This window comes from Camelina sativa, chromosome 10 (assembly GCF_030686135.1).
Source record: "Camelina sativa cultivar CO46 ecotype springtype chromosome 10, ASM3068613v1".
Lineage (NCBI taxonomy): Eukaryota > Viridiplantae > Streptophyta > Magnoliopsida > Brassicales > Brassicaceae > Camelina > Camelina sativa.
In genome coordinates, this window is record NC_141889.1 from 13,265,424 (window position 1) to 13,288,600 (window position 23,177).

Genomic DNA, 23,177 nt, shown 5'->3' on the forward strand with positions numbered 1-23,177 from the left:
TATTTCTACAGATAAACACAATTCACAAATGACAAGTATGGTAATTAGAGAAAAAATTATAGTCTACTTTACTACTGAAAATTTTCTGCATAAAAGTTAGTAGCAAAGTTTATTTTTACATTTTCTTGCTAGCTTTATCAATAATTCATATATAAAAAAAGATAACTGTAATTGTTAATTTCATAATTAAATTTGGAAATATTGCAATTTGGTATTATTAATCCATAGAATAACACTATATCAGATAGTATTTGCAGATCCACCATCTAAGGATCCAACGACAACCACACACTAGTAGTTATTACTTTACCCAATAAAATAATGGAAAAATAAAGGAATATTATATATGTAATATATTAATGTGAAATATACAAGTTTTTTTTTTTTTTTTTTTTTTTTTTTGTAAACTGTGAGATATGCAAGATTAAACAAAGACTTTTACATGATTGTCAAAAAAAAAAAAGGCTTTTACATAAAAGAAAAGTCTTTTAAAACTACATATCGGTGGAATTTAATCCAGACGAAGAAAAATATCCAACAAGAGGTTTATTAGTATTTTTCGTAATGTTTAAAAAAACGTTAGACGGTACGTAGGCAGTAATCCAGTGCCTAAAACACGTAGTTGGGGTTTAGACGTCTTTAGGCAGTTTAGACGTTACAACATAAAATCATTATATATATATGATATTATATATAAAATTATGTAAAAATATATGTTACCGCTTGCGTTTCCCAAATTCTGTCATTATTTCAAGGTGTGGGAAACGCAAGCGCTGACTTGTGGTGTGATATTTGTGAGACCAAGACAGATCCAATTGTATGTTACTATACCTGTGAAGAATGTGGGCTCAGTCTCCATCTTGATTGTGTTCTTGGAGATGTATAATATTATGTGAAGGTAGAAGACACAGAAACCGGGTTCCAAATGTATGCCAACAATGGAGTGACTCGACCTTCTTGCAGCGTGTGTAAAAGTTCCTATAGAAGAAAAAGACTACTCTACTGGCTATATTTGTTCGATGAACTGTGCATTCACATTAGGGTAGACCTTAAAACTGATAAAATGAGCCATTTGTTATGTATCCAGATGCTGCAAGAAACACTATACACGTATGTTGTTTTAATTTTTAATTGAATGTAAAATTATATTCAAACCAAAAACCTTTAGTACAATGAATGCTTCAGTTATTTAGCAAAAAAAGACAATGAATGCATCAGTTTGTTTGAAAGAGTTCTGAAAATGATTCTAAGAGCCGAATAGCACAAATGAAAGAGTTCAGGCACATAGGTTGTTGTATATATACTAGGTAAAACCAAAGAGCTCAATGGCGAATACATATATACATACCTGGGAAAAAGCTTGGTGTCATTGAATATATGTAGTGGCTCGAGGATCGAGCAACCTGATAAGTACCTCAAGGAACAGGAACAGATGATGAAGAGCCAGAGGTCTACTCAGATAGTTACATCAATTTATCTAAGGTCAAACAAAAACCTGTGAAGCCAAAAACACTAACTGGTGAAATGTTAATCACAAAGAGAAAACAAATTTGCAATTTTGAGACTATTGTAGCTGAAGAAATGACTGCCTTAACATTCGGCTTTGTGACATATTTACATTCTTCCTATATGGTCCAATGAGAAGTTACAAGGAGAAATGTGATTAAACAAACCCAATATATATATATATATATATATATGTGTGAATTTGTGATATTGATTATGGTATGAGAAACATAGAAAGGTACGTGTATAGATACTAAGAAATTAATTAACATAGAAAGTTATAATTAGCAGTCTAATTAAGGTGTCAAGGGAAGTTCATCCTCTTGCATGGGCTCTTCTTTTCCGGACATGGTTTCTTCAACTTCATCTGTTTCGTTATCTACATAAGCCTGGGAACTCACTATCTGCCCACTCAAGTCCTTTTGTTTCAAGCTACCTGCAAATTCAATTAATATCTCACAACTCAGTTTCCGTAAACAAGAGTGCTCAAATGCTACTGACTTAGTAGAGAGGCACGAAAACAGATTAGTGAATTTCGAGAGAGACAAAAGCAAAAGTAATTGTTTTTTGTGTAGTACCCATCCAGAAGTTGGAGCCGCCTGATGTTGTATGGAGAAGAGCTTTAACGTGAAACAGAAAACGCTCTAAAGATCTCTTTGTTGCTGCAATTTTGCTGGTTATGGCTGTTTGTTTCATAACCTTAATTCCCCAAAACAGTACTCCATTGTCATATTTATTCTGTCTCTGAGAAGAAGCAAAGAAACAACAGACACAAAGAGGTGTGTGAAACTAACCTTGGCTTCAGAACATAGAGTCTGTAATGTTCTTGTAGCCTTCTGGAGATCTTTGACCTGATTCATATATCAATTGTGAAGATTTTCAGTTGACTGAGAGAGATACAGTCAAAGAAAATGCATAGAATACAACTTCTTACCAACTTGATGACGAGTTCCTTATTATCTTGAAAATGTGCTTCCAGGAAATCAAAAACTGCGTTTTTTTTTTCCAATATGAAATATCAAATTAATAAGCCAGCTAATCAGCTAATTCAACTCTTGTATGATAAGCTAAGAAGCTGGAGAAAATTTATACCTTTTAGAAACGAGTCCACATACTTCCCACCATACTTGATAACCATGCCATGGATTGTCACCTTTTTAGTTCATCTTTACATGAATCTCGCACGCAGAATGTGTTATACTCATGATAATTAGCAGCAAAAAGTGGTTACCTTTTCATGAGATCGGCACAAGTTGACTAAAGACACTACCACATTTACAGTTTTCTGAATCTTTTTCAAGTGTGCTTCAGTAGCTTCAGATTGACAGCTTTGTCGTTTCATGAGCTAACCGTCTTCACCTAATTATACATGGTAGAACACAAAAGTAATAACTTTAATTCTATATCAGAGAAGATTGTAATAAGTAAAGAACCCGACAAAACGTAGATGGATTACTGACCAGTTTGTTAAGAATTGTAATATTCTCTTCATGTTGTACCAACGAAAGTGAGGTTATTAGTCTCTAACGGGATTACTGACTCAAAAAAATACGAGATAGCTAAGAATTTGCTTACCAATGTCCTGTACCATCCTCTGAAAGTAGCTGCACATAGAGTAGGGATTCATGATCACGGGGATCATCATCTTCTCCTGTTGACTTGGATAGAGAGGCCTAATGCAAACAAATTCCAGAGACGTGATATAAATTAAGTTAAATGATACACGTTTTCCTATGAAATATGTATTTAACCATTTGCAGATTTCTATTTCAGAATGTAACAGTTAAACATGACCCACGCGGTCGTTTTATGTTTTAAAAAAACTTTCAGATTGCATCAAACTCTATGCAAAGTGGAGCCCAGAGATTTTTCCATGTACCTAAGGCAAAATAGTACAAGCAAGCTCATCAAGAAATCAGATGTGGATCCACTGGCTTCCAAGTATATTCGCAATATGGTTTGTACCATCTCACCCTGCAAGAAATCCAAAGCTATTCACATTGAGAATATTGAGCACTGCCATAAATTGTCTGACCCATTAAATTTGACACAGATGGACATACTTTGTTCTTCAGACCCTTATTCTCAGTACTATCTTCGATCCATTTATGCCTGAGAAGTTTCTCAGCAGAAGTTCCCAGTTTAGCATGTAGACTGGGTACAATACCCTGAGAATGGCCTGGACATCTCTTTTTGGTAACTTCTTCTGATACCTTGCCAAGATATTTTTGTGCAGAGGTCATCACTAACTGTAGAGTGAGAAGACATTTGAAGGCCAGATCAAAGGAGAAGGAACATGCTGCAGCAACATTTAACAATCACAACGGGAGTTAGAATAAGATATAGCATATGATAGGAAATCATCGGTAAAAACCAAGATATATACCCTTATTTAAAATATCTTCAAAGAAATAATAAACGCCAATATACAAGTACTCCTTTGTCCCAGGTGAAGGGAATCTGGGAAAGGTTGGATGTCCGAAAAGCTAGCAACTGATATTTCAGTTGGCTGGAAGGCTTCAAGAAGATTCAGCAGCAGTGATTTGTCTGTTTCAAACTCAGGGAGGATCATCATCTGTGACTCAGGAAGAAATAACACAAAAGATTGGGAATTGGAATTAGCATATGTGTATCTAAGTTAAAGGAACTAAATTCAACCAATGTACAACTAGTTAAGTTAGGAAGTAGCAACTTTGGTAACCATATGCATCACAAAAAAATGGCATCAGGATAAGATATAAATTACCTTGCTGAAACAGTACAACACTTCTTTGCACACCATTGTATAAACCAGAGATTCAGAAACCACAATATTGGATGTGTTCGGGTTTCCAGCCATAGAAAACAACTAATTTGAGAAGTTTCATCACCCTATTATCATTTAGGTCCGATTAGACCAAGCTAAATCAATATCTTTAGCTCGCAGCAGGTTGGTAATCTCCAGTTATCTTACCTTTTACTAGCAAGGAAATTGCTACATTTATATGTATCCTGAGGCTTGGAAAAAGTCCTTTTATTTGACTAAGAAGTTCAACCAATTTGAATCTTCCGACACAACCTGGAGCGGTTCCACGTTTAAAAGGATGTTGTTTACCATGAGGAACAAGATAATCCAGCTTGTTGTGAAGATCATGTAAGAGATACAAATACACAGGTAGCTATGATAGAAAATAACAAGATGGTAAGTTGCACTTTTCATCTCTAATCGAAAATAACTTTGACAGAATATGTTGGTATTTATCTTCATACCTCAGCTTTATACTCATGACTGCCTATGTCTTGGCTTGGAACCTACAAGTGAAAGCCAAAAATATACATTTAAAATTTAGTAGGTAGGCACTGCTGCCTTCGACGGCATTCCAATAATGATATTAATAAAAACTCAGCGGCTAAAATTCGACGTGAATTCATGGGACATTTATATGGAGTATCTATGATGACTTTACTACATTCAAAAGACTAGCAGATACTAATAATCAACCAGATAAAAAGGTTTGACAAGGCCGACCTTTAAAAATTTTAAGATGGAAAGGCATTGAGGAAGAAGAGGTCTGAACTTGAATCTTTGAGCTTCAAGTGCCAATGAAACTTGAGGAATCTTCACAATTAGAGATTCATCATCAGAAAAATCATTCATTGGTGTTGCTGCTGTCCTGCCATCCAAAGATGGAAGGGAAGGGGTTCCATGTAGTTGTGTTTGACTTTGACTCATCACTACTCCTGCTTTCTTGAATGCATCCATATTAGTTGGCTGGCGGAGCTTTTCATTGAATGCTTAGATTTTTTCAAGTTATTTTTCATGCTTCCCTTGTGTTGGGAACCATCATCGTCGAGCTTCCTCTTCTCATTCTTCTTCTCCGGATGTTCTACACGAGATTCAGAATAAGGGTGGAGCTCTGGTAGAGACTGAGGAGATAGTGTAATCTAATTGCTCAATAAGCTTTCCAAGAATATGTTTTCATCAAGAATAGGCATTAGACGACCAACAACATCTGAAAAATAGTATAAAACAAACAAAACACATTTACGAAGCCTGGATGGTGACAAAGTAGAATACACTAAATTTCTAAGTCTCTTCAGAAGCTTTGTTGTTACATCCTTTTCTGTAGCCTGACTAATTCAGCCAAATATTTCATCAATTTGGGAACTGAAAGCGTTAAGCTGCAATGGGAAACATAAACATGTAAAGACAATCATAGTATAACAAGGTTGCTGATAAACAAGGTCATATCACTTACGAGTTCTCGAATCCAGTTTGCAGCATAATATAAAGAGAGAGAGAGGATTTCTCTCTGCTTCTTTGTTAGAGACTGCCAACCAGCTGCAGCAAAGTACTTAAAAATTGGACAGGAAAAGTCAAACATCAGCAAACTGGGACAGTACACATATATAAATGTGGGGAAGATCTGTTGTTAATACTTTATCTTCAAGGTTCATGTTTAGAATTTAAACTTTTCTAAAATAAGCCTAACAGTGTATGCTACAATCGTGCAGAGATTGGAGTGCAGATCAAAACTTGTCAAAAATTGGAAACATAGCCATATGTTTTATGACAAAAATTTAGTCCTTCACCTTCGGAGAGGGGAGGTGCAAAAGGCATCCGAGCAGAGCATCGATCCCAGCAAGGGATCCATCATTTGTCAACCTCTCAACCTGAGTATAAACACAAAACATTCAGGTTCGTTATGACTTCTTAAAATAACCTCTCAGTTTCAAGTGAATGAAAATCTTACAGTTGATAGCAAAAGAAAAAATTTGAAGGCAGAATCTGCAGACAACAAGACCTGCAGGCAATATGTTTATTAATTCAATCAACAGTTGCTAGAGAGAAATCTTCAACAGTAACTGAAAACATGGATAATCTCAAAAGACCAACTCTGAGGATGAAGATGCCATGGGTAAAATGTTCAAACAAATTGGTGATGTACTACCATCCAAGTTCATCCAAAGATCCCCTAAAGCGATGAGATGAAAAGAAATGGAGATCAATCTATACAATGCTCAAAAGATACCCAATTAATTAAGTTGAACCATGGTCAGTATATTTATACCTTCTAGTCCACAATATGAACCCTTATCAGACATCTTTCCGTTTTCAAGATCGGCTAGAAACAGCGACTCAAATTCTCCCAGATGCTTCCCAATCCTGAAAAGCAGTATAAAAATATAGTCATGATGAAGCTTAAGATTATTGTGTAGCCTTTGAAAATTACTAAACAAGCTAGCAGAAAACTGTTACTGAATCTTCACCACTCCATAATTTCTGGTTGAAGTGACTTATGGCTAAGAATTGTAGCAAATTCATCATAGAACATAATTAATGCTAAGTTAGACTGTTTGCAAGACTCAACAGATGTCTTCAAGAGCTCCAAAATCTCCCCACAATCTGAAACCTGCTTTATGAAAAAAATAATGGACATAAGATATTTCCTTTTGGGAAATAAATATGAAAGGTACAAAGATAATTTCAATTAACTACTGAGAATTGCTGGATGTTACCTGTGATGATGGAAAGTCAGGAACACTCTTTGCATCCCCAAGTGACGACACAATCCTAAGAGTTCCAACTAAGCCCATCTTTTTGTACTTGAGGTCTGGATGACTAACCTGCCAATATAAAAAAGGACAACTAGGAGTCAGCTGCCATCACCTAAGAAAGGGAGTGAGCTGCCATCACTTAAGAAACCAAATAGAAGGCGAGATAATTCATACTACCTGCTTCCTTACTATCATCATAAGTTCATTTGAAATTGAAGATCGAAAAGAATCAGCACTTGCGCGAGCTGATAGTGCAAGGAGACTGAAAACCTCATAGACCTGCAATTATGTCCACTTAATAAGTTTATATACAATATATCATCATACCAAGCAGTAAAGATAAATACCCGCCTTATGCAAATTTTCAATACTAAAACCCTCTAACTAGTCCAAAATACTGATAACTCTCTAGTTTACATGTTTTTAGCATCATTTTTTGTCCATATTTTGCATTGTTCATACCCTTAACTTAGCATTTTTAGGTCATTAATTGTAGGAATTCACTTTTAGGCCATTTAGGGTGTTGCATTTTTGCATTTGCATATTTTGGATGAAAACAGGTGCTTAAAAGCCTAAAATGGGGAAAAACAATGACAAACCCGAGCATGTACCCGAAGGAGCCATCGAGCTGGAAGAACAAGTCTGAACCCCAACATGATCGAAGAGGATCCAAGAGCCGGAAGAACAACCCGAAGATCTATCCGAGGAGTAACCCGACTTCATCCTCGTGTACCCCATCGAGTGGACCATCGGGCAGGTCTGGGAAGCTAGGTCAAAAGGGTTTCCATATATAAACCCCTCCTCTCCTTCCTCGCAAACGAGCACACTGCAGACCCTCAAACCAGAGAGCGAGAGCTTCTATGAGAGAACTGAGCGACTCAAACACTTTTCCCTTTTGTTTTAGATTTTATTTTCATAACTTTTTATCATTTCTTTTAGATTTCTTTCTTGTACTCTTATCCCTCTACTTTATCGTTTAATATAATGCAATTTTCTTTCATATTTGTTGTTATGTTTCTTGCTATGATTTCCGAGTAGTGAAGTAAAGTTTCTAGGGATGGGATAGATGATTTTGTGTTCTTGATCGGTTAGGATGTCTTAGTTGATTGAATATCTTTAATACATTTCCTTCTAGATTGGTGTTCTTAATGCTGTCAACAAACTGAGAGGGTGAGATTATATCTAAAGTGTTTTACCACCGAGAGGTGTAGATGAGATGCTTGAATCAACCAATGCTAGAGGTTTACTCACTTAGCCTAAGAGATTAGATGAGTAAGGGGTTTACTGACAATAATGAATCGGATCTTAATGCATGTTTGGTCATGTTTCTCCAACGAGAGTTGGGTAGGGGAGTGATCAAGGTTGATTGTTTCTATCACCAGAGTGTTTTAACAAGATTATAGAGATTCATTGTCTAGAAAATATTTGCTTGAGGCATGTAAGGCATCTGTACTGGTTAGGAACACTTAGAATTCGATTACCCCATCCTTAGAAGCTTTCGTATTTTAATTGCTTGCATTTTCATTCATCACTCGATCTCTTACCCGATCAGGTACATGATAACCTGCATCGAGTAATCCCTCGAGTTGTTCATATTTCATTTGCTTACTCGATCACCCCACCCGATCATGTACTCGAATGCTTGCATCGAGTGCTTAGGTCGTGTGGTTCTTTGTTTATATTCTTTTCTTTTATTATTTTAGGATTGTTAGATAAAACCCATAATTGCTTGGCTTGACTTGCATTGTTCTGATTGCATCCTTCCTGCTAGCATAAACAACCATTTGAATTGATAACCCTTTGTACTACAACTGCATAGGGAATTGATACTCTGGGTGAAAAAACCTGCTATCAAATACCTATACAGCACAAAACAATAAAAATATTAGAAAAATAAAACTAAATGATCAGTTATTATTGTAGGAACAAGTTCCAGAGATACCATTTATGTGGGAAGAAAAGGGAAGGATTTGCTGCACATATTTTTTCACCAGAGCCGTCATCATCTCCAAGACCGAACTGACCTCAAATTTGTTATCAGATCCCACATGTGTCACTAGAGCACCTAGAATCTGCAACCAATTCGAAATTTCGAATTAGAACAAAATGGACTAATTATGCTACAAGTGATTATACTATGACATGTTAGCATGTACTCACCTCTTGTCTTGAATAATTGTCAGCAAACCCTTCAAAAAGACGAGTATAGATATGCGAGCCCATTTCCCTTGCCTTTTCTTCTTTGCATGACAAGAGGTGTTCAGCCAAAGAAACAAATGATGCAAAATTATCCTACAATAATGAGTAAATCGGGTTAAATTTGCAAAAGAACATTCCCACATTTTGCAAGAATCAGAAACTTCTCAAAATTGTTAAGAAGATCACCTGCACAAACTCTTTATTACCACATATACATTGATCAAGCAGGGTTTCTTGTATGCATCCATCGACCACTTTCTTCTTAAATATTTTCTTGATACTCTTCCGGATGGGGTCTCCGTTCATGTACATGAGAATAAGCAGCCATACATCAATTACCTTGAAATCCCGAGGTTTCTCCAGACTATTCAGCTCCTTTATGATTTCTTGACAGAGTATCTATAAACAAAAAATATAGTGACGCTAGATAATGATAAACATGCTTAAACAACAACTGTAACGAATCCAACTTACATTCTTAAACCGAAGGCTTGATCTTAAAGCATGGAGAATAGAACCTTCTGCGTTATATGCAGGTATTTTTCCTTTAAGTTTATTCTGAGAAGGACAAGGTTGTGACATTCCGGTGAATTTCAACTGTTCTCGTATTTGGGAGATTATTCTTCTAACATTTTCAGGAGTAGGAGCAAGAAGCAAAAACCTAAGTAGATACGGCATGTGCTCTGCGTCGATTGTTCTTATACATGATATTGCTACTGTAATCGCCTTTAAGAAAGAGGGAAAAAATACATTCCATCAGTAATATGTACAAATACAGAACCTTAAACCAATGATGAAGCAAAACCTCACATGTTCTTGCAATTGATCATCTAAATTGAGGTTGGAGAAAGAATCAAGCACTGGAACTACAACATCAGAATCCTCCTGAAGCATCTTTTCCAAAGAATCAACCACAGCTTGACAGTTGTGATCCCCAATAATCTCAGGCAACGATCCAATGATTTCTTTCTTTAAATGCAAAGGACAAATCGATAGAACTTGCATCAGCTTATCGGTGAACACATCAGGATTAACAATGAAGTCAAGCCAACGGAAATGGTTGATAATATGACGAGCAACATCCTCCTCCAAAGTACATCCTGTAACAACGTCAAAGTACTCCGGAAGCTTCTCGAGTAGCATTTCCTGAATATCAAGTTGAATAGGAGATACAAGCAGGAGATTTCGAACTAAGCCACTCTCGTCTCTCTTAGTTGATGAAGAGGACGAAAGCACTCTACACGATAAATATGAACAAATCCGATTACGAATTTGGTGAATTCTCAATTTTGATTTGGGAAATATCGAGTTGGAAAATTTTGCTGACCTACGAAGATTACTCTGAGATTGAATGTACGATGAGAACCCAGCTATGAAAACGGAGCGAAGGGAAGCGACGTTATCTCTCTCGCCGGGATTAGCGGAGCAAGACGAAAAGCGAATAGTGAGATTGCGGCGGAAAGCGTGTAGATCGGAAGGAAGACACGGCGGACCGTACGGGTTCATCAGTGTGCATCCGACTTCCGCTAGAATCGCAGTCATCTTCTCCACCGCGTCGGGTTCAACTGATTCCTTTTGCGGCTGGGGGATTTTAAGAGACGAAGGAGCAGCTGAGGATGATGACGAAGGCGGAGGCGGTGGAGGCTTTTTCCCTGAGAGAAACACCATTTTCCCCGGTGATAACTACGGAGATTACTCTCGATTTCGCCTCTTGATTCTCCAATTAACAACTTTTCTGAAGAAATTTAGATTTCAAAATTTGGTAACCCTGAGGAAGCTACCGCCAAAATTTTCAGCGAAGGATGCGCCAGTGTCCACCTTCAACACACACCCTGTGGACGCAAAAGCAAGACGGCACGGTGTGTAACTAAAATACATAGTGGATTTTAGAACTATGTGTCCGTTTAGCTTAATTACACATTAACTATGCAATTTGTCGACGCAAAAGCAAAAACAGCACGATGTGTAACCAAATACACCTCTACTATATAGAATTTTAGAATTTGTCGTTTAATTTGTAATAATTACACATAAACTACACGCAATGCATCGATACAGAAAAAACAAAAGACTTCTACTATGTGTATAAAAGAGTACGAAGGCTACATAGAAGATTAGAAGGGAACTAGTCGTGATCACATTTAAACCCTGCAAGTCTTGGCAAGAGGCTCGCAGTCTTTATAGATCTCCAAGCCAGACTGATCAAGATGGTCTTCCTCAAAACAAGCACAACGTTTGCTCATTGAACCCGTTATTGCTATCTCTAAAGGTCTTTGTACCAATCTCGGCACCCCAACATCGCACCAAACCTACATAAAGAGGTTATCCTTTAGTATCTTAATGCTTTTAATTCCATCAAAGATTCACTTCTACGTTCTAAATCTAAAGTTCCCCTTTAAACCAAACCGAGAGAGAGATAACAAGAATTCATACCTCTCCACCTTCATCTTGACTCCATCGTGAGTTGCAACTCGGTTGCTTGGCTTCCTCGGTCTTCTGTTTCTCCATAAGTTGTGCACCTCTGGAGGCTTTTGCTTCAGCTCCTTTTAGATGTTTTGTTGGATTCCCTTGGCTATCGTAGTACCGCCCAACAAGCTTCCCAACAGGACTGTTGATCACAAATTATAAGCTGAGAGCCAACCCAATATGACTTATTATATAAGGAATAAGGAGAGCCAAGCATTATTCATACACCACCTTCTCAGTTATTACTACGCATCAGCTTTCTATTGTGTGAATGAAACATATAACTTACATGTAAGTCCTGGAATAGAAACCTCGCCAGTCAACAATGCTCTTCACCTGCGGACAAGAGATCTTTGTAAAGTGATATCAAACATTTAATTTAAAATAATCGGATTTATAGAATATCAAACAGTTAACAAACTATGTGTTACTGCAATACATATCTATAAAGAAATAAGCACATCTGGGACAATGGCAAGATCAAGACTGTTGTAGACATTTCCATAATTCTCATTGATAAACTATGTAAAGCTAAAAAAGCATTACCTCACTGCTAGATAACCCATGTAACGAATCTGTAAGTCCATCTCCTGCACAAGAAAAGGAATCATAGCACAAACATGAGAAGTTTAAACATTTCAGGGACTTTTTGTACAATCTTCCTCAAATAACTAACAAAGTTTGAATGACTTTGACTTCTTTATGCACGACTAACAATGTTTTATGAGGACCCAAAGAAGTGAAATGGGAGGAACACCATAGAAAATGGGCATATTCTCACTTAAGATTAGCAAGATAAGAGACTAAATCTCATTTCTAGGGGATATCAAATCAATTTCCATACGTACCAAAAGAAGCAAAGACCACAACTACTAAATTCCCAAAACGTTTGTTGGATTAAAAAGGTATGCTGATTATCTCCTAGAAAAGTTTACTAAAAACTCTTCATCACTCACTGAAGAATGCAGCAAACAATATACAAATACCTGTAAAGTTCCCAGAAACAAAAGCACGAGAAGCGTCTCTGAGCTCAAGAATTACATGGAAATACACATCACATCAGCTAGAGCATACAAGATTAACACAAACAAAACCAAATATACAAGAACATATGAGAATCTCTCCACATAATTGATCAAAACAGAACAAACCTTCCAGCAAAATGATTGTAACCTCCTCCACTACCGTAATGAGATTTTCCTTTCGTCACATCAAACACAGATCTGTGTATTCCATATGTAAAGGTACTCTTTTTACAGGTTCTTTCTTTCACATATGTGTTTAGACAGCAGTAAGGAAGAAAAGACTTACCCAAGAATCCCTAAGAGTATAGGTAACGTTACATCAGTGCCATTATACAATGCCAACTCTTCAGCAGAGAATAACCTCTTTTGAATATTGAAACAGCATCAACAAAAAAAAGCACAAACAAACCATCAAATCCAAGGCATGAGACATCATAAAAACACTGGTTCTCTATTTCAGTTGTGATTATTCTCTGACCCATACATAACAACTACACAGACAAGACCTCTTGTCTAGTTCAGTCCAGCTAAGTTCGTCTGTCTCTATTGGGAAATTTCAGAACTAGGAAGATAGAGTTGGAAGAAGAGAACTGAGTTACTTGGTTAAATTGGTGGTGTGGAGACTTGAGGGAAGAAGATCTGAAGTAGAGAGCGACGAGAACGACGGTCGTCGTTACGCCAACAAACGGAGATAACAGAAATCTCTTCGCCGGAATCATCATCGATTGGATCCGATTTGGTTTTGTATGTGAAAATTCCAAAATCAAGTGAAATTTCTACACCACTTTTAGGATGTGATGTGAGGGCTTTTTATCTAAATAAGTAAAGTTATGGGTACTAAATTGCAATAATTTTGAATAAACGGACAAGTAGAGATAAAATAACTAAGGGAAAAGAGGATTCACTGTTTCACATTTCTATCATGTGAATAGAAGAAGTTCTATTAGGGAGGTTACAAAAGATAAAGAATAAATCATTAGTAGCAATAAGCAACGCTATACAAGTATGAAACGCAGAGCCGGCCTTGAACAAAAGAAACTAACTCAAAACACATGTTTACGATTTTATGTGAATATATATTGCTTCGGTTGATATGTTATTGGAAGTTTCGTTAGCTAAAGTCATGTTTGAGGGATTGACATTTGCGACATCGACAATAACCGAAAACAATGACACCGACCAAGGCAAAACTACAACTGATCAGAAAAAAGTATTAGATCAATGCATATTAGATCCACTGTCGCTAGTTTGGAAAAAGTATCGTTGTTATTTCCAGCTATTGATAGTTTTTCTTCATAAAAATTTAAAATCAGTCGATGCATCTAAAACTAATAGGGGATCAAAGTTTTTCTCTGTTACTTTTTTTTCTTTTTTGGTCGATGTCGCTTCGCCAAACATGATCAAAGTTGATTGTAGCTATAACTTATTGAAAAGGAGGTAGTGAGATTGTATCTTTGCCTTTTATGTTACCATTTTTCTTTTTAGTTCACTACATAACAAGTTCACAAATTTATTTCCGATTCTTATCATGAAATCACAAGACGAGCTCTAATAAAAGGTAGCTTTTTATCATAAAATCTCAAGACTGGCTTTAATGAAAGGTTAAAGGTATAATACAATATTTTTTTTCTTATCTATATCCAAGACTAGCTTGCGTAATAAACTAAGGTTGTTACGAAAAATGTTTATGGAATATATGTAAAATAAAAAAATCACAATTGTTGTTATGTTAGTTCTTTGTTTAGAGATTGTCCAGAGATTCCGCTTAATAAAAAGCACAATGGACCGTAGAAACCCTATAATCCGGATGGATAAGAAACCTGCTTCCACTCAGATTTATGGTGTTATCTATTAGTTCTTCGAGAAGCATGCATACACTTCACTTCGGAGAAACAAATGTTGTTTCAAGGACTAATCCAAAAGTCCATCTTCGAAGTGTTGCCCATCGAGATAGGCGTTACAAACTCGGAGTTCAAAGCATAACGTAAAAGTCATTAAAAGCGATGAATTTGGCATTCATGTTATTAAACGTTACGATTTACTATTCAAAACAAAGAGAATAAAAACAAAGAAGAAATCTATGACAAGGCGTTCGATATCTTTTATGTAAAATCAATATTATACACATACATTGTACCTTTTTCTCATATTGATTTGAGTAAAAAACTATTTAAATTCACATTTTCTTCGTGTGTTTTCGTTCAATTTTGTTTTTGTCACATAAAATATTACAATAATACAAATATGAGAAATAATATTTATATTGCAATTCTAAATGGCACATACATTAAAAATAACAAATTAATAATCAGCTGTTTTTAATTAAGTTTCTACAATAAATACTTTTACATTTTGGCATTAATTTATGGCATTTCCTATTACTTTTTATAAAAAGTGATACCACCTATCTTTTAGGATTTTAAAGGGGCTCCACCTATCCTTTAGGATTTTAAAGGGACTGTTATTGGATTCTAATTTATAAAGAATCTTGAAGACTTCAACAAAATCATCAAAAATGAATAAGCAAAAGATTTTTAAGGATTGCTAGAATGTATTATATAGTTTTGTTGTTTAGTATTCTAAAATCTTGTAAAATGTTCCAAATAATCAATGTATTTTGTGATACTTTACATGACTTAATTTTGTAAAGAAAATGTATAAAATCATGAACTAATAACATAATAATTGAATTCATTAACAAACCTAGATTCTTTTATTTTTATTGAATAACACAAAAATTTTGTTGACTTTATAAAAGTGTGAATCCAATAACTCAAATTTGTTAAAATTTTAAATGATTTTTAACAAATCACAAACTAAAAAACTAAAATTTAACAGATTTTAACAAAATATTGATTCAATAATAACATATTCTATATAACATTTAAAGTCTTTAAAAATTTATTCAAAATCCTGAACCAATAATCCTCCTAAGTACTTCTTTATCTACTAGTTAACCAAAAGTTAATTAATGCTTTTACATCAAATTTGAAGTTTGATTTTCCATAGATTGCGGTTTATCGCAAATTCATAAACCAAACCTATCAAATAATTCTAGTGTGATACAAGTAAAATAGTTCTTTGTGGTCTTGTTTGCCAAAGAGTGGAGACTGTGGAGATGTCCATCTTGAATATGGTGAAGGGAGTCATACATTAACGTAGATTTTTGTAATGCAAATACAGTAGAACCTCTATAAATTAATACTCGGTAAATTAATAATTTCTATAAATTAATAAATTTTTCTGGTCTCAAGTTGAGACTAGTGTAATTTTGGACACTATTCGATAAAATAATAAATTAATAACTTTTTAAAAAATCTCATGTAAAAATATGGTCCTATCAATATCATAAATTAATAATCAAATAAACTAGTATATATATATATATATATATCTAAGAATATCTATTGAAATATGAATCTATTGCTGTTTGTTTGTTCTTGAATTTGCATTCTTGTTGGAGAGCATCTCTAATCTTTCTGATTGCATCAAAAACTTCTCGTGTTGTTTTCTCAAATCGCATCCAAAAATTGTAGAGAGTTCTTGACGCGATAATTGCTTCTTTACGTGTAACTGGTTCTAAAAGTATCGTCGTATCTTCTTCAACTTCATCATCACCTTGAAAAATAGTAGCAGCAATTTCTTCTAAACTTTGAATTTCTGATAAAAAAATTCTCTTCATAAATTAATATTTTATTAATTTATCGATTAATTAAAACCTTTATAAATTAATAAAATTTCATGGTCCCGACTTTATTAATTTATAGAGGTTGTGTAGAACTGTCAATTAGAGCCACTCGATAAAAAAAAACTTCATAAATAAGTTGATAGATGTAAAGATTGATCATTTGTAATAAAATAAAAGTAAATCAAATGATAATGTACAAGATAAAACAAATTATTTTTGTTCGTTGTATGTAATATAGAGAATTATAAATACAATTTTAATAGTAAAATTACACAAAACTAGAAATTAAAAGGAATACTATGTTATCATTGGAGAGACTTCTTTTATCAAAGATAAAAAACCTATGGGTTTTAAAAAAGGTTAAATGTGAAAATTTGTCAAGTGAAGTGAAGAGACAAAAAACTCATTTAGGTTATTGTTAAAAAGTGTGTGTTGCTTACTAACTCATTTTATTTTCTTTTGAATACACTATATAGTTTTTGTTTGTTTTTTTGTCTCCCTTATTGTGAATAGATTAATGTGAGACATATTAATTAAAATAAAGAAAATTTTCTAATAAAGAAATATATCAGTGGTGTCAAATTATATTTAAAAAAAAAAGACAAGAAAGAAATATGGGTTAGTTTTATTTTACATGACAAATCTCTTTTGACGAGAACATAATAATTAAATAATTGGAGGGACTAGATTTCGCCACGCTGGAACTCTCTCTAATAAAGTCCGTTGGATCTTTTATACCAACGGTGTGGATTACTACAATGTTTTAATGTTCTGATATGAGCCGTTGATTTGTTTTTGGTTATACTGCCTCTTTTTATACAACCCAAAATATATATTGGAAGATAATGGGAAGCAAGCAAGTCTCGAAAGATAGAGAGAGAGAGATGGAGAGAAATAGAGAAGCTCGAAGAGTGCCCATGGCGGCCGCCGGTAATGGCTTCTCTACTAGACGGAGACATAGAGCCGGAAGTTTCAGAGACTCTCCAGGTTTCTTTTTAATTCTCTCCCTTTTCTCGTTTCCTTCAGATCTGAGGAGAGATTATTTTTGATCTCTGATTTGGTGTTTTTTGTCATTTTTATCACAGAGGAGGATATTCCGGTGGAGTATACGGAGACAACGAGGTTAAGAGATCGAGGAACGAGTTCTAAGAAGGATCGAGATCGAGAAAGGGAGAAGGGGAGAGATCGGTTAAATAGCCGGAGTAAAAGGAGAAGACGAGAACGAGGTAATATAGACGACGACGGCGGAGAAGACGACGACGACGATACCTCCGAGGAGATTGTTAACGATGATGAAGAATACGACGACGGCGGTGAAGCGATGAAGATGATTCCACCGGCTATGACGAATCATCAGAGGAAGAGTTTTCCTCAGAGTAAAGCTTTCAGATCGTCTCCTTCTCCGACGCCATCGTCTCCTATTGTATCTTCATGGAAAGCCGCCGACGAAATGATCGGTGTGTCGATTCCTAGAAAAGCCCGGTCAGGTAGAGAGGTGGAAAAATTGCATTATCCACTTAGTGTTTTTTTTTTTCCTTTGGTTTGCTCTGATCTCATCTGTTTGTTTGAAACTCTCTTCTAATTCTGTGTTTACGGTTACAGCATGTACTAAGAGACCGCATGAGTCTTGGACTAGCGGCGGTGGAGTTTTCACTTCCGGTGAGAAAATTCACCGGCAAATATCGAGTCCGGCTTCTATGTTAGCTTCTCCATCACTACCAGCTCCTCTGTCTCCATCTTCCTCCAACGTTTTAGTCCGGAAGAAGATGGTTAGTCTCTCTCTCATATCTCTTCACTCTCTTCTTCATCTTCATCTTTGGCTTATTTTGTCTAATTAATTTTTTTTATTTTATTTAAAAGACTCCTGGACCAAAACCGAAGCCGCTTCCGCCAAAATCTCCGGTGGCGGTACAAGACGAAATCGAGATCGAGATCGCTGAGGTTTTATACGGAATGATGAGACAACCTCAAGGACCACCAGCTAAGCAAGACGCCGCCGCGAATGATTCCGGTGAGACGAGTAAACCAGCTGTAGAAGAGAAGTCGGTCTTCAACTCGCAGATTGCTACTCCATCAGCAGCAAATGCAAATTCGGCGATCGGTTAGTCATCTCGAGTTCTCTCCGATTCACAACGATCTCTTATTAGGTCTGTGATCTTTGTGCTCAGTATTTTTTTTATTATAAATGCAGCTCCTAAGAGGAAGAGGCCGCGAGTAGTTAGATACGAAGACGATACAGTTGTTTCCACAACCGTAAAGGCAGCGGAAGACGAAGTCTCTTTAAGATTTACCGGAGAGAACCTCTCCTCAACGAATCTGCAACCGTCGACGTCATTAGATTTGAGCTCCGCCGCGGAGAAGAAAGAAAATGGTATCTCCAAAGAGGGAAAAGTATCACCGGAAATGGAATCTTCGTCTGGGATAAGATCTGATGTGACTAAAGCGTAAGATTCTTCCCCCCCTTTGTCTCTGTAATTATCTCTTAAACCTAATTCTGATTTTTTTTTATTTTATTTTATTATTATCTTAGGAGTTTGCCTACACCGGAAATGGAGAAGATTGAGATAAATCTGATGGTGCATGTCTAATTCTTTTTCTTGAAATATTATTTTTTTAAATATTATTTTTATTATTTGTTTTTTTTAATAATAATTTGGTCACCTGTACCAGACGCCATCGGAAAAGAGATCGTCACCGGCGAGAGATGGTGGTATTGAATGTGTGGTGGTGACAGAACCTAAAGTCACGATTATAGAATCGGTTAGTGGTCCCTGTTTTCTTTCTTTTTTTTTTTTTTTTTTTTGGTAATGCGACAATGGAAGATATATCCATTCATGATTGACCTTTTTCTCCCCTTTTTTAATATTCCATATGTTTTGATATTTTATGTATATTATTGTTATTATATAAATATATGCAGGAAACAAAGCCTCTCTTAGAAGATGTGAGCAAAGATCTGAGTTTGAAGTCTGAAGAAGGTAGAGATCAAAGATCTGAAGCAGAAGATGAACTTCAAAAATCTGATAGAAACTGTCAACTTAAGCTCGATCTTGAGAAACCTGACCCAGAAAACAAGCAATCTGGTTCTGATAGACCAGGTAAAGTCTTTTTTTTTTTTTTTCCAGAGTTGTTATTGTGCTACTTTCTGCAATTTTTGTTGATTTGGATCTCTTCTTTTCTACAGCTGAAGCTATTAATTTGTCTCTGCATATGTCAATACCAAGCTGGTCTGGAGGGATTCCTACAATGGGGTATGCTTGGCTAATATTAGCAATAAATTTAGTAATCCTTTTCTTTTTGCCACTTTTTTTTTATTGTTCGTTTGAGTTAATGAGATGTTTGTATTTTGTTATTATGATCAGATACCTGGGGGGACCTACACATGGTGTTATGCCGACAGATACCAACTCTTTATTACCGTCCACAACCATGCAGGTGGTTATAATTTCTTTCATTGCTATGTTCACTTGAATTTTTTTTTACCTTTGTTCTGTTTCTGACTCTGTTTTTTGTGCAGCCTCCGCATTTGTTATTTAACCAACCAAGGCCAAAGAGATGTGCAACTCACTGTTATATCGCTAGGAATATCCATTATCACCAGCAATTCACGAAAATAAATCCCTTCTGGCCTGCAACAGCAGGATCGGTACCGTTGTACGGGTCAAATGCCTGCAATCTTAGTCTCATGCCTTCTGGTGAGCTACAAGGGAGTGTTCTGAGCAGAAGTCCAAACACTGTACCCGAGCAGAACTCTCTTGCTGCAACTAACAGCTCAGATACAGCCCAACGGAAGCAAATCTTACTCCAGCAAGCTCTGCCTGCAGGAGCCAGTAACAACATCATGGTAAGTTTATTGTATTTTCTTCTAGCGTCAATTTTTTCATATCTTTCTGTTGGAGTTCTGGGATTTGACTGGTCTTCTCTTTGCTTTTGTATCATTTACAGCATGGCCCGGCATTTATTTTCCCATTGGGCCAACAGCCTCCTGCAGCCGCTGCGATAGCTGCCGCTTCTGTCAGGCCTCCTTACACCAACAACGCCGTTGTTTCATCTGGTGCAATGGCTGCTTCAGCATCCGTGAATGGTCCTCCGTCAGCAGCACCAGCAGCTGCTACAGCAATGAGCTTCAGCTACCCAAATATGCCCACCAATGAAACTCAGTACGTGGCTATCTTGCAGAATAATGGGTATCCATTTCCAGTCCCGACACATGTTGGCCCACCACCTGCTTATAGAGGAGTTACTGGGCAGCCTATGCCATTCTTTAATGGTTCGTTCTATCCTTCTCAAGTTGTCCACAGTCCACATCTTCCGCCACAACAGCAACCTGGTCAAGGGCAACAGACCCATGCTCCCAGCAACCAGAACACAAATGCTTCCACTGGTTCCGCGGCTGCACAAAAGCTTCTCCAGAACCAACAACGAAGGCCACCAGTAAATTCACAAGGGTTTCCTACTCAGAAAGTTCAGCACAGGCAGCATCCCAGGGAAAACGCAACTCAACATAGTGAAACTGCAAGAGAAGCCAGCCCATCCACTACTGACAGCCGAGCCTCTCGTTCTAATGTTTCATATGGCCAAAAGTTTGCTTTGCCGATGCAGCCAACTAAAATGGGTTTGATGGGTTCTGCAGCCTCAGGTGGTGGAGTGCTTGGTTCCTCTAACAATCATAGTGAAAGGCCACCAGAAAAGCAGGGATCAAAGGTGGGTGCGGAATCTATTCAGTCGCAGCCTTATGCAATGACCTTTGCGGCGTTCAACGGAGGTCTGAACATGCCATCTACGGCTCAAAATCATGCTATACTCCATGGCGTTCCAGAAGCAGCAAGGCAAGGGTATCATCAGATGATGGCAGCTGCTGCGGCTTCTCAATCATCTAACCATAAAATGACTAATTGTGGTCCGGAAGATGGGAAATCAGGGTCTAATGCTTCTGCTAATGCCACAGAAGTACGGAAGACAACAGGGTCAAATGGGAAAACAGCAACTGCAGGTGTTGGGCAGTCTGTTGCTTTCTCTGGCAAACAAGATTCGGTTGATGCATCTGCTTATGCGGTAACAGGTGGGGCAATCACTGATAGCTCAGCTCGGGTGCTCAACCTCGGCTCTGCTCAGCCCTGGAGTTCCAGTTCTGCACCGACCTCTCACCAGCAGCAACATATGCAGCGAAATCAACCTCAGCAGCAGCAGTATAGCAATTATCTCCAGATGCAACAACAGTATGCCGTTGCTGCTGCTAGAGGCAAAGGGCCAGTGATGAGTAACGGGAGTGGTTTCCTGGATCATAATATTAACACCGCGCCTTCGGTGGTATCCAATAACCCTAATGCTACGTCAGGGTTTCCTCAGAATCTTGTTCAATCCGGCAATGGTAGTCCGGCTCAGTCTCCTCAGTGGAAGAACAATTCACCCAGAGCTCAGTCTCCTTCCATATTGTCACCATCTGTGTCTTCGTCACTTAAAAACGTACAGCAGAAACAGCAAGGTCGACCCCACCAATCACATATATCTTTTGCAGCAGCAAACTCTAAAACTCTGCCTTCTAATTCTCCGATGCAGCAAGGAGCGGGTAGTAACCGGGCTCCATCACCCACTGCGTCTTCTGTCTCCAAAAATGCCGGAGCAATCCCAAGAACAACTGCCCCAACCTCAATCGCAAACAGAGCTGGACATGGTGAAGCTTCCTCCTCTTCTCTGCCTTCATCTCAACCATCCAAGCACTCACAGTCGGCATCATTTACAGGTGGAAGGAACAATGGGCCGTCTATTCTCGGAAATCCTCACGTTACTACCACCACCTCAAATCCTACTTATAAGTCTCAACAACAACAACAACAACAACACCTGCAACAAGCTCAGCTTTACTTCTCAAGCCCATATATGCAAGCTCAACATCATCATCAGCAGAAACAACAGATGAATATGTCTTCTCTTAGTGGCTATTACATCCAAAGACAGCAACAACAGCAACAAGCAGGATCATCAGCTGCTACCCCATCTGTTACCCTATCTAGCTGCACCACTGTCACTTCAGATCCGGCAAAAGCTATTAATATGAAGGGTGGAGGGAGCAACATCAACTTGCAGCATACACAGACTGCAGAGAAGACGCATCATCATCATCCGCAGCAAGTCCCTCCAGGATTTCCATACGTCCACGCGGGTCAAGTGAAACCTGGAGATCAGAAGCAACAAGCGGGTGAGTGAAACTTAAAAACCCATTCGATGCTGATGTGGGAGTTTTCCTCACGCTTGTTGATTCCTCTAAATCCCGTGGCGCTGAGGGACGGTAGACTTTGAACAGTGTGAGGTCCTAAGAAACTGGTTAAGTGTTAATGACGGATCAGAAGAGAAACAAACACCCCCAAACTCACTAACCAGTGAGAGAGGAGAGAGACCTTTACAGGGATGGTCTTGGTGTTTTAAGAACTGTATTCCAACCAAGTTAGTGTTATTTTCTGACAATCCTCGAGCAAGTAGAGAGAATAGATCATTCAAGGTTAGCTTTAAGAATTTTATTCATTTCTTATTGGGAGTAGGGTTGTTTTTGATTGAATTAAAAGAACGGGTAGCCCAAAGGAAGAAAGGCAGAACTGTTGCTGTTTGGTAATGGTAGCTTAGACTTTTATTCTATTGAGTAGAAAAGAAAAGGAACCATTTTTGTGTCAAGATGATGGAGAAGTAAATGCATGTGTGTAATCTGTATGTACATGTGGTTTGGCTAGAAAGTAAATATAAAGAATGTGTTTAGTTTA

The 23,177-nt window shown here is 37.1% G+C and overlaps 2 protein-coding genes and 1 pseudogene across 6 annotated transcripts; 1 reads left to right on the forward strand and 2 right to left on the reverse strand.

The window, feature by feature from the left end:
* Window positions 1-1,683: 1,683 nt before the first annotated feature.
* On the reverse strand, window positions 1,684-11,109 carry LOC104718880 (uncharacterized; annotated as a pseudogene). Its single transcript, XR_015569178.1, has 30 exons — window positions 10,571-11,109; window positions 10,054-10,480; window positions 9,718-9,969; window positions 9,430-9,642; window positions 9,205-9,336; window positions 8,972-9,116; window positions 7,396-7,448; window positions 7,222-7,323; window positions 7,006-7,113; window positions 6,757-6,899; window positions 6,558-6,652; window positions 6,383-6,461; window positions 6,240-6,290; window positions 6,079-6,159; window positions 5,745-5,840; window positions 5,015-5,667; window positions 4,756-4,797; window positions 4,434-4,664; window positions 4,253-4,354; window positions 3,893-4,081; window positions 3,570-3,805; window positions 3,386-3,480; window positions 3,083-3,179; window positions 2,967-3,000; window positions 2,738-2,865; window positions 2,599-2,659; window positions 2,441-2,496; window positions 2,301-2,357; window positions 2,085-2,205; window positions 1,684-1,942 (listed from the first exon to the last, which is right to left on the reverse strand). The product of XR_015569178.1 is annotated as an uncharacterized LOC104718880 (transcript).
* A 98-nt stretch (window positions 11,110-11,207) lies between these two features.
* LOC104718879 (membrane-associated progesterone-binding protein 4) lies at window positions 11,208-13,797 on the reverse strand. The gene is made up of 8 exons (XM_010436700.2): window positions 13,334-13,797; window positions 13,021-13,097; window positions 12,861-12,932; window positions 12,696-12,733; window positions 12,256-12,299; window positions 11,999-12,045; window positions 11,677-11,851; window positions 11,208-11,552 (listed from the first exon to the last, which is right to left on the reverse strand). The coding sequence occupies exons 1-8, from the start codon at window positions 13,454-13,456 to the stop codon at window positions 11,385-11,387; spliced, it is 744 nt and encodes a 247-aa protein (XP_010435002.1). The 5' UTR covers window positions 13,457-13,797; the 3' UTR covers window positions 11,208-11,384.
* A 3,432-nt stretch (window positions 13,798-17,229) lies between these two features.
* Window positions 17,230-23,177, forward strand: LOC104718878 (protein TIME FOR COFFEE). 4 transcript variants are annotated; one of them, XM_087470536.1, is made up of 13 exons: window positions 17,230-17,409; window positions 17,508-17,909; window positions 18,025-18,191; window positions 18,283-18,523; window positions 18,614-18,866; window positions 18,953-18,998; window positions 19,093-19,182; window positions 19,343-19,520; window positions 19,607-19,673; window positions 19,785-19,857; window positions 19,940-20,266; window positions 20,368-22,096; window positions 22,166-23,177. In XM_087470536.1, the coding sequence occupies exons 1-13, from the start codon at window positions 17,268-17,270 to the stop codon at window positions 22,627-22,629; spliced, it is 4,179 nt and encodes a 1,392-aa protein (XP_087326662.1). In that variant the 5' UTR covers window positions 17,230-17,267; the 3' UTR covers window positions 22,630-23,177. The 4 variants fall into 4 exon arrangements, with proteins under 4 accessions (XP_087326662.1, XP_010435001.2, XP_087326664.1 ...); XM_087470538.1 differs by having other exon boundaries at window positions 17,264-17,409; window positions 17,508-17,917; XM_010436699.3 differs by having other exon boundaries at window positions 20,368-23,177.

Coding starts and splice junctions, on each gene's coding strand:
- LOC104718879 (XM_010436700.2), bottom strand. CDS start 13,456: ATGATGATTCCGGCGAAGAGATTTCTGTTATCTCCGTTTGTTGGCGTA. Junction 12,933..13,020: donor ATACTCTTAGGGATTCTTGG/GTAAGTCTTTTC, acceptor TGGAATACACAG/ATCTGTGTTTGATGTGACGA. Junction 11,852..11,998: donor TTCTATTCCAGGACTTACAT/GTAAGTTATATG, acceptor TGTGATCAACAG/TCCTGTTGGGAAGCTTGTTG.
- LOC104718878 (XM_010436699.3), top strand. CDS start 17,268: ATGGGAAGCAAGCAAGTCTCGAAAGATAGAGAGAGAGAGATGGAGAGA. Junction 17,910..18,024: donor TCCTAGAAAAGCCCGGTCAG/GTAGAGAGGTGG, acceptor TTACGGTTACAG/CATGTACTAAGAGACCGCAT. Junction 18,999..19,092: donor AGATTGAGATAAATCTGATG/GTGCATGTCTAA, acceptor CACCTGTACCAG/ACGCCATCGGAAAAGAGATC.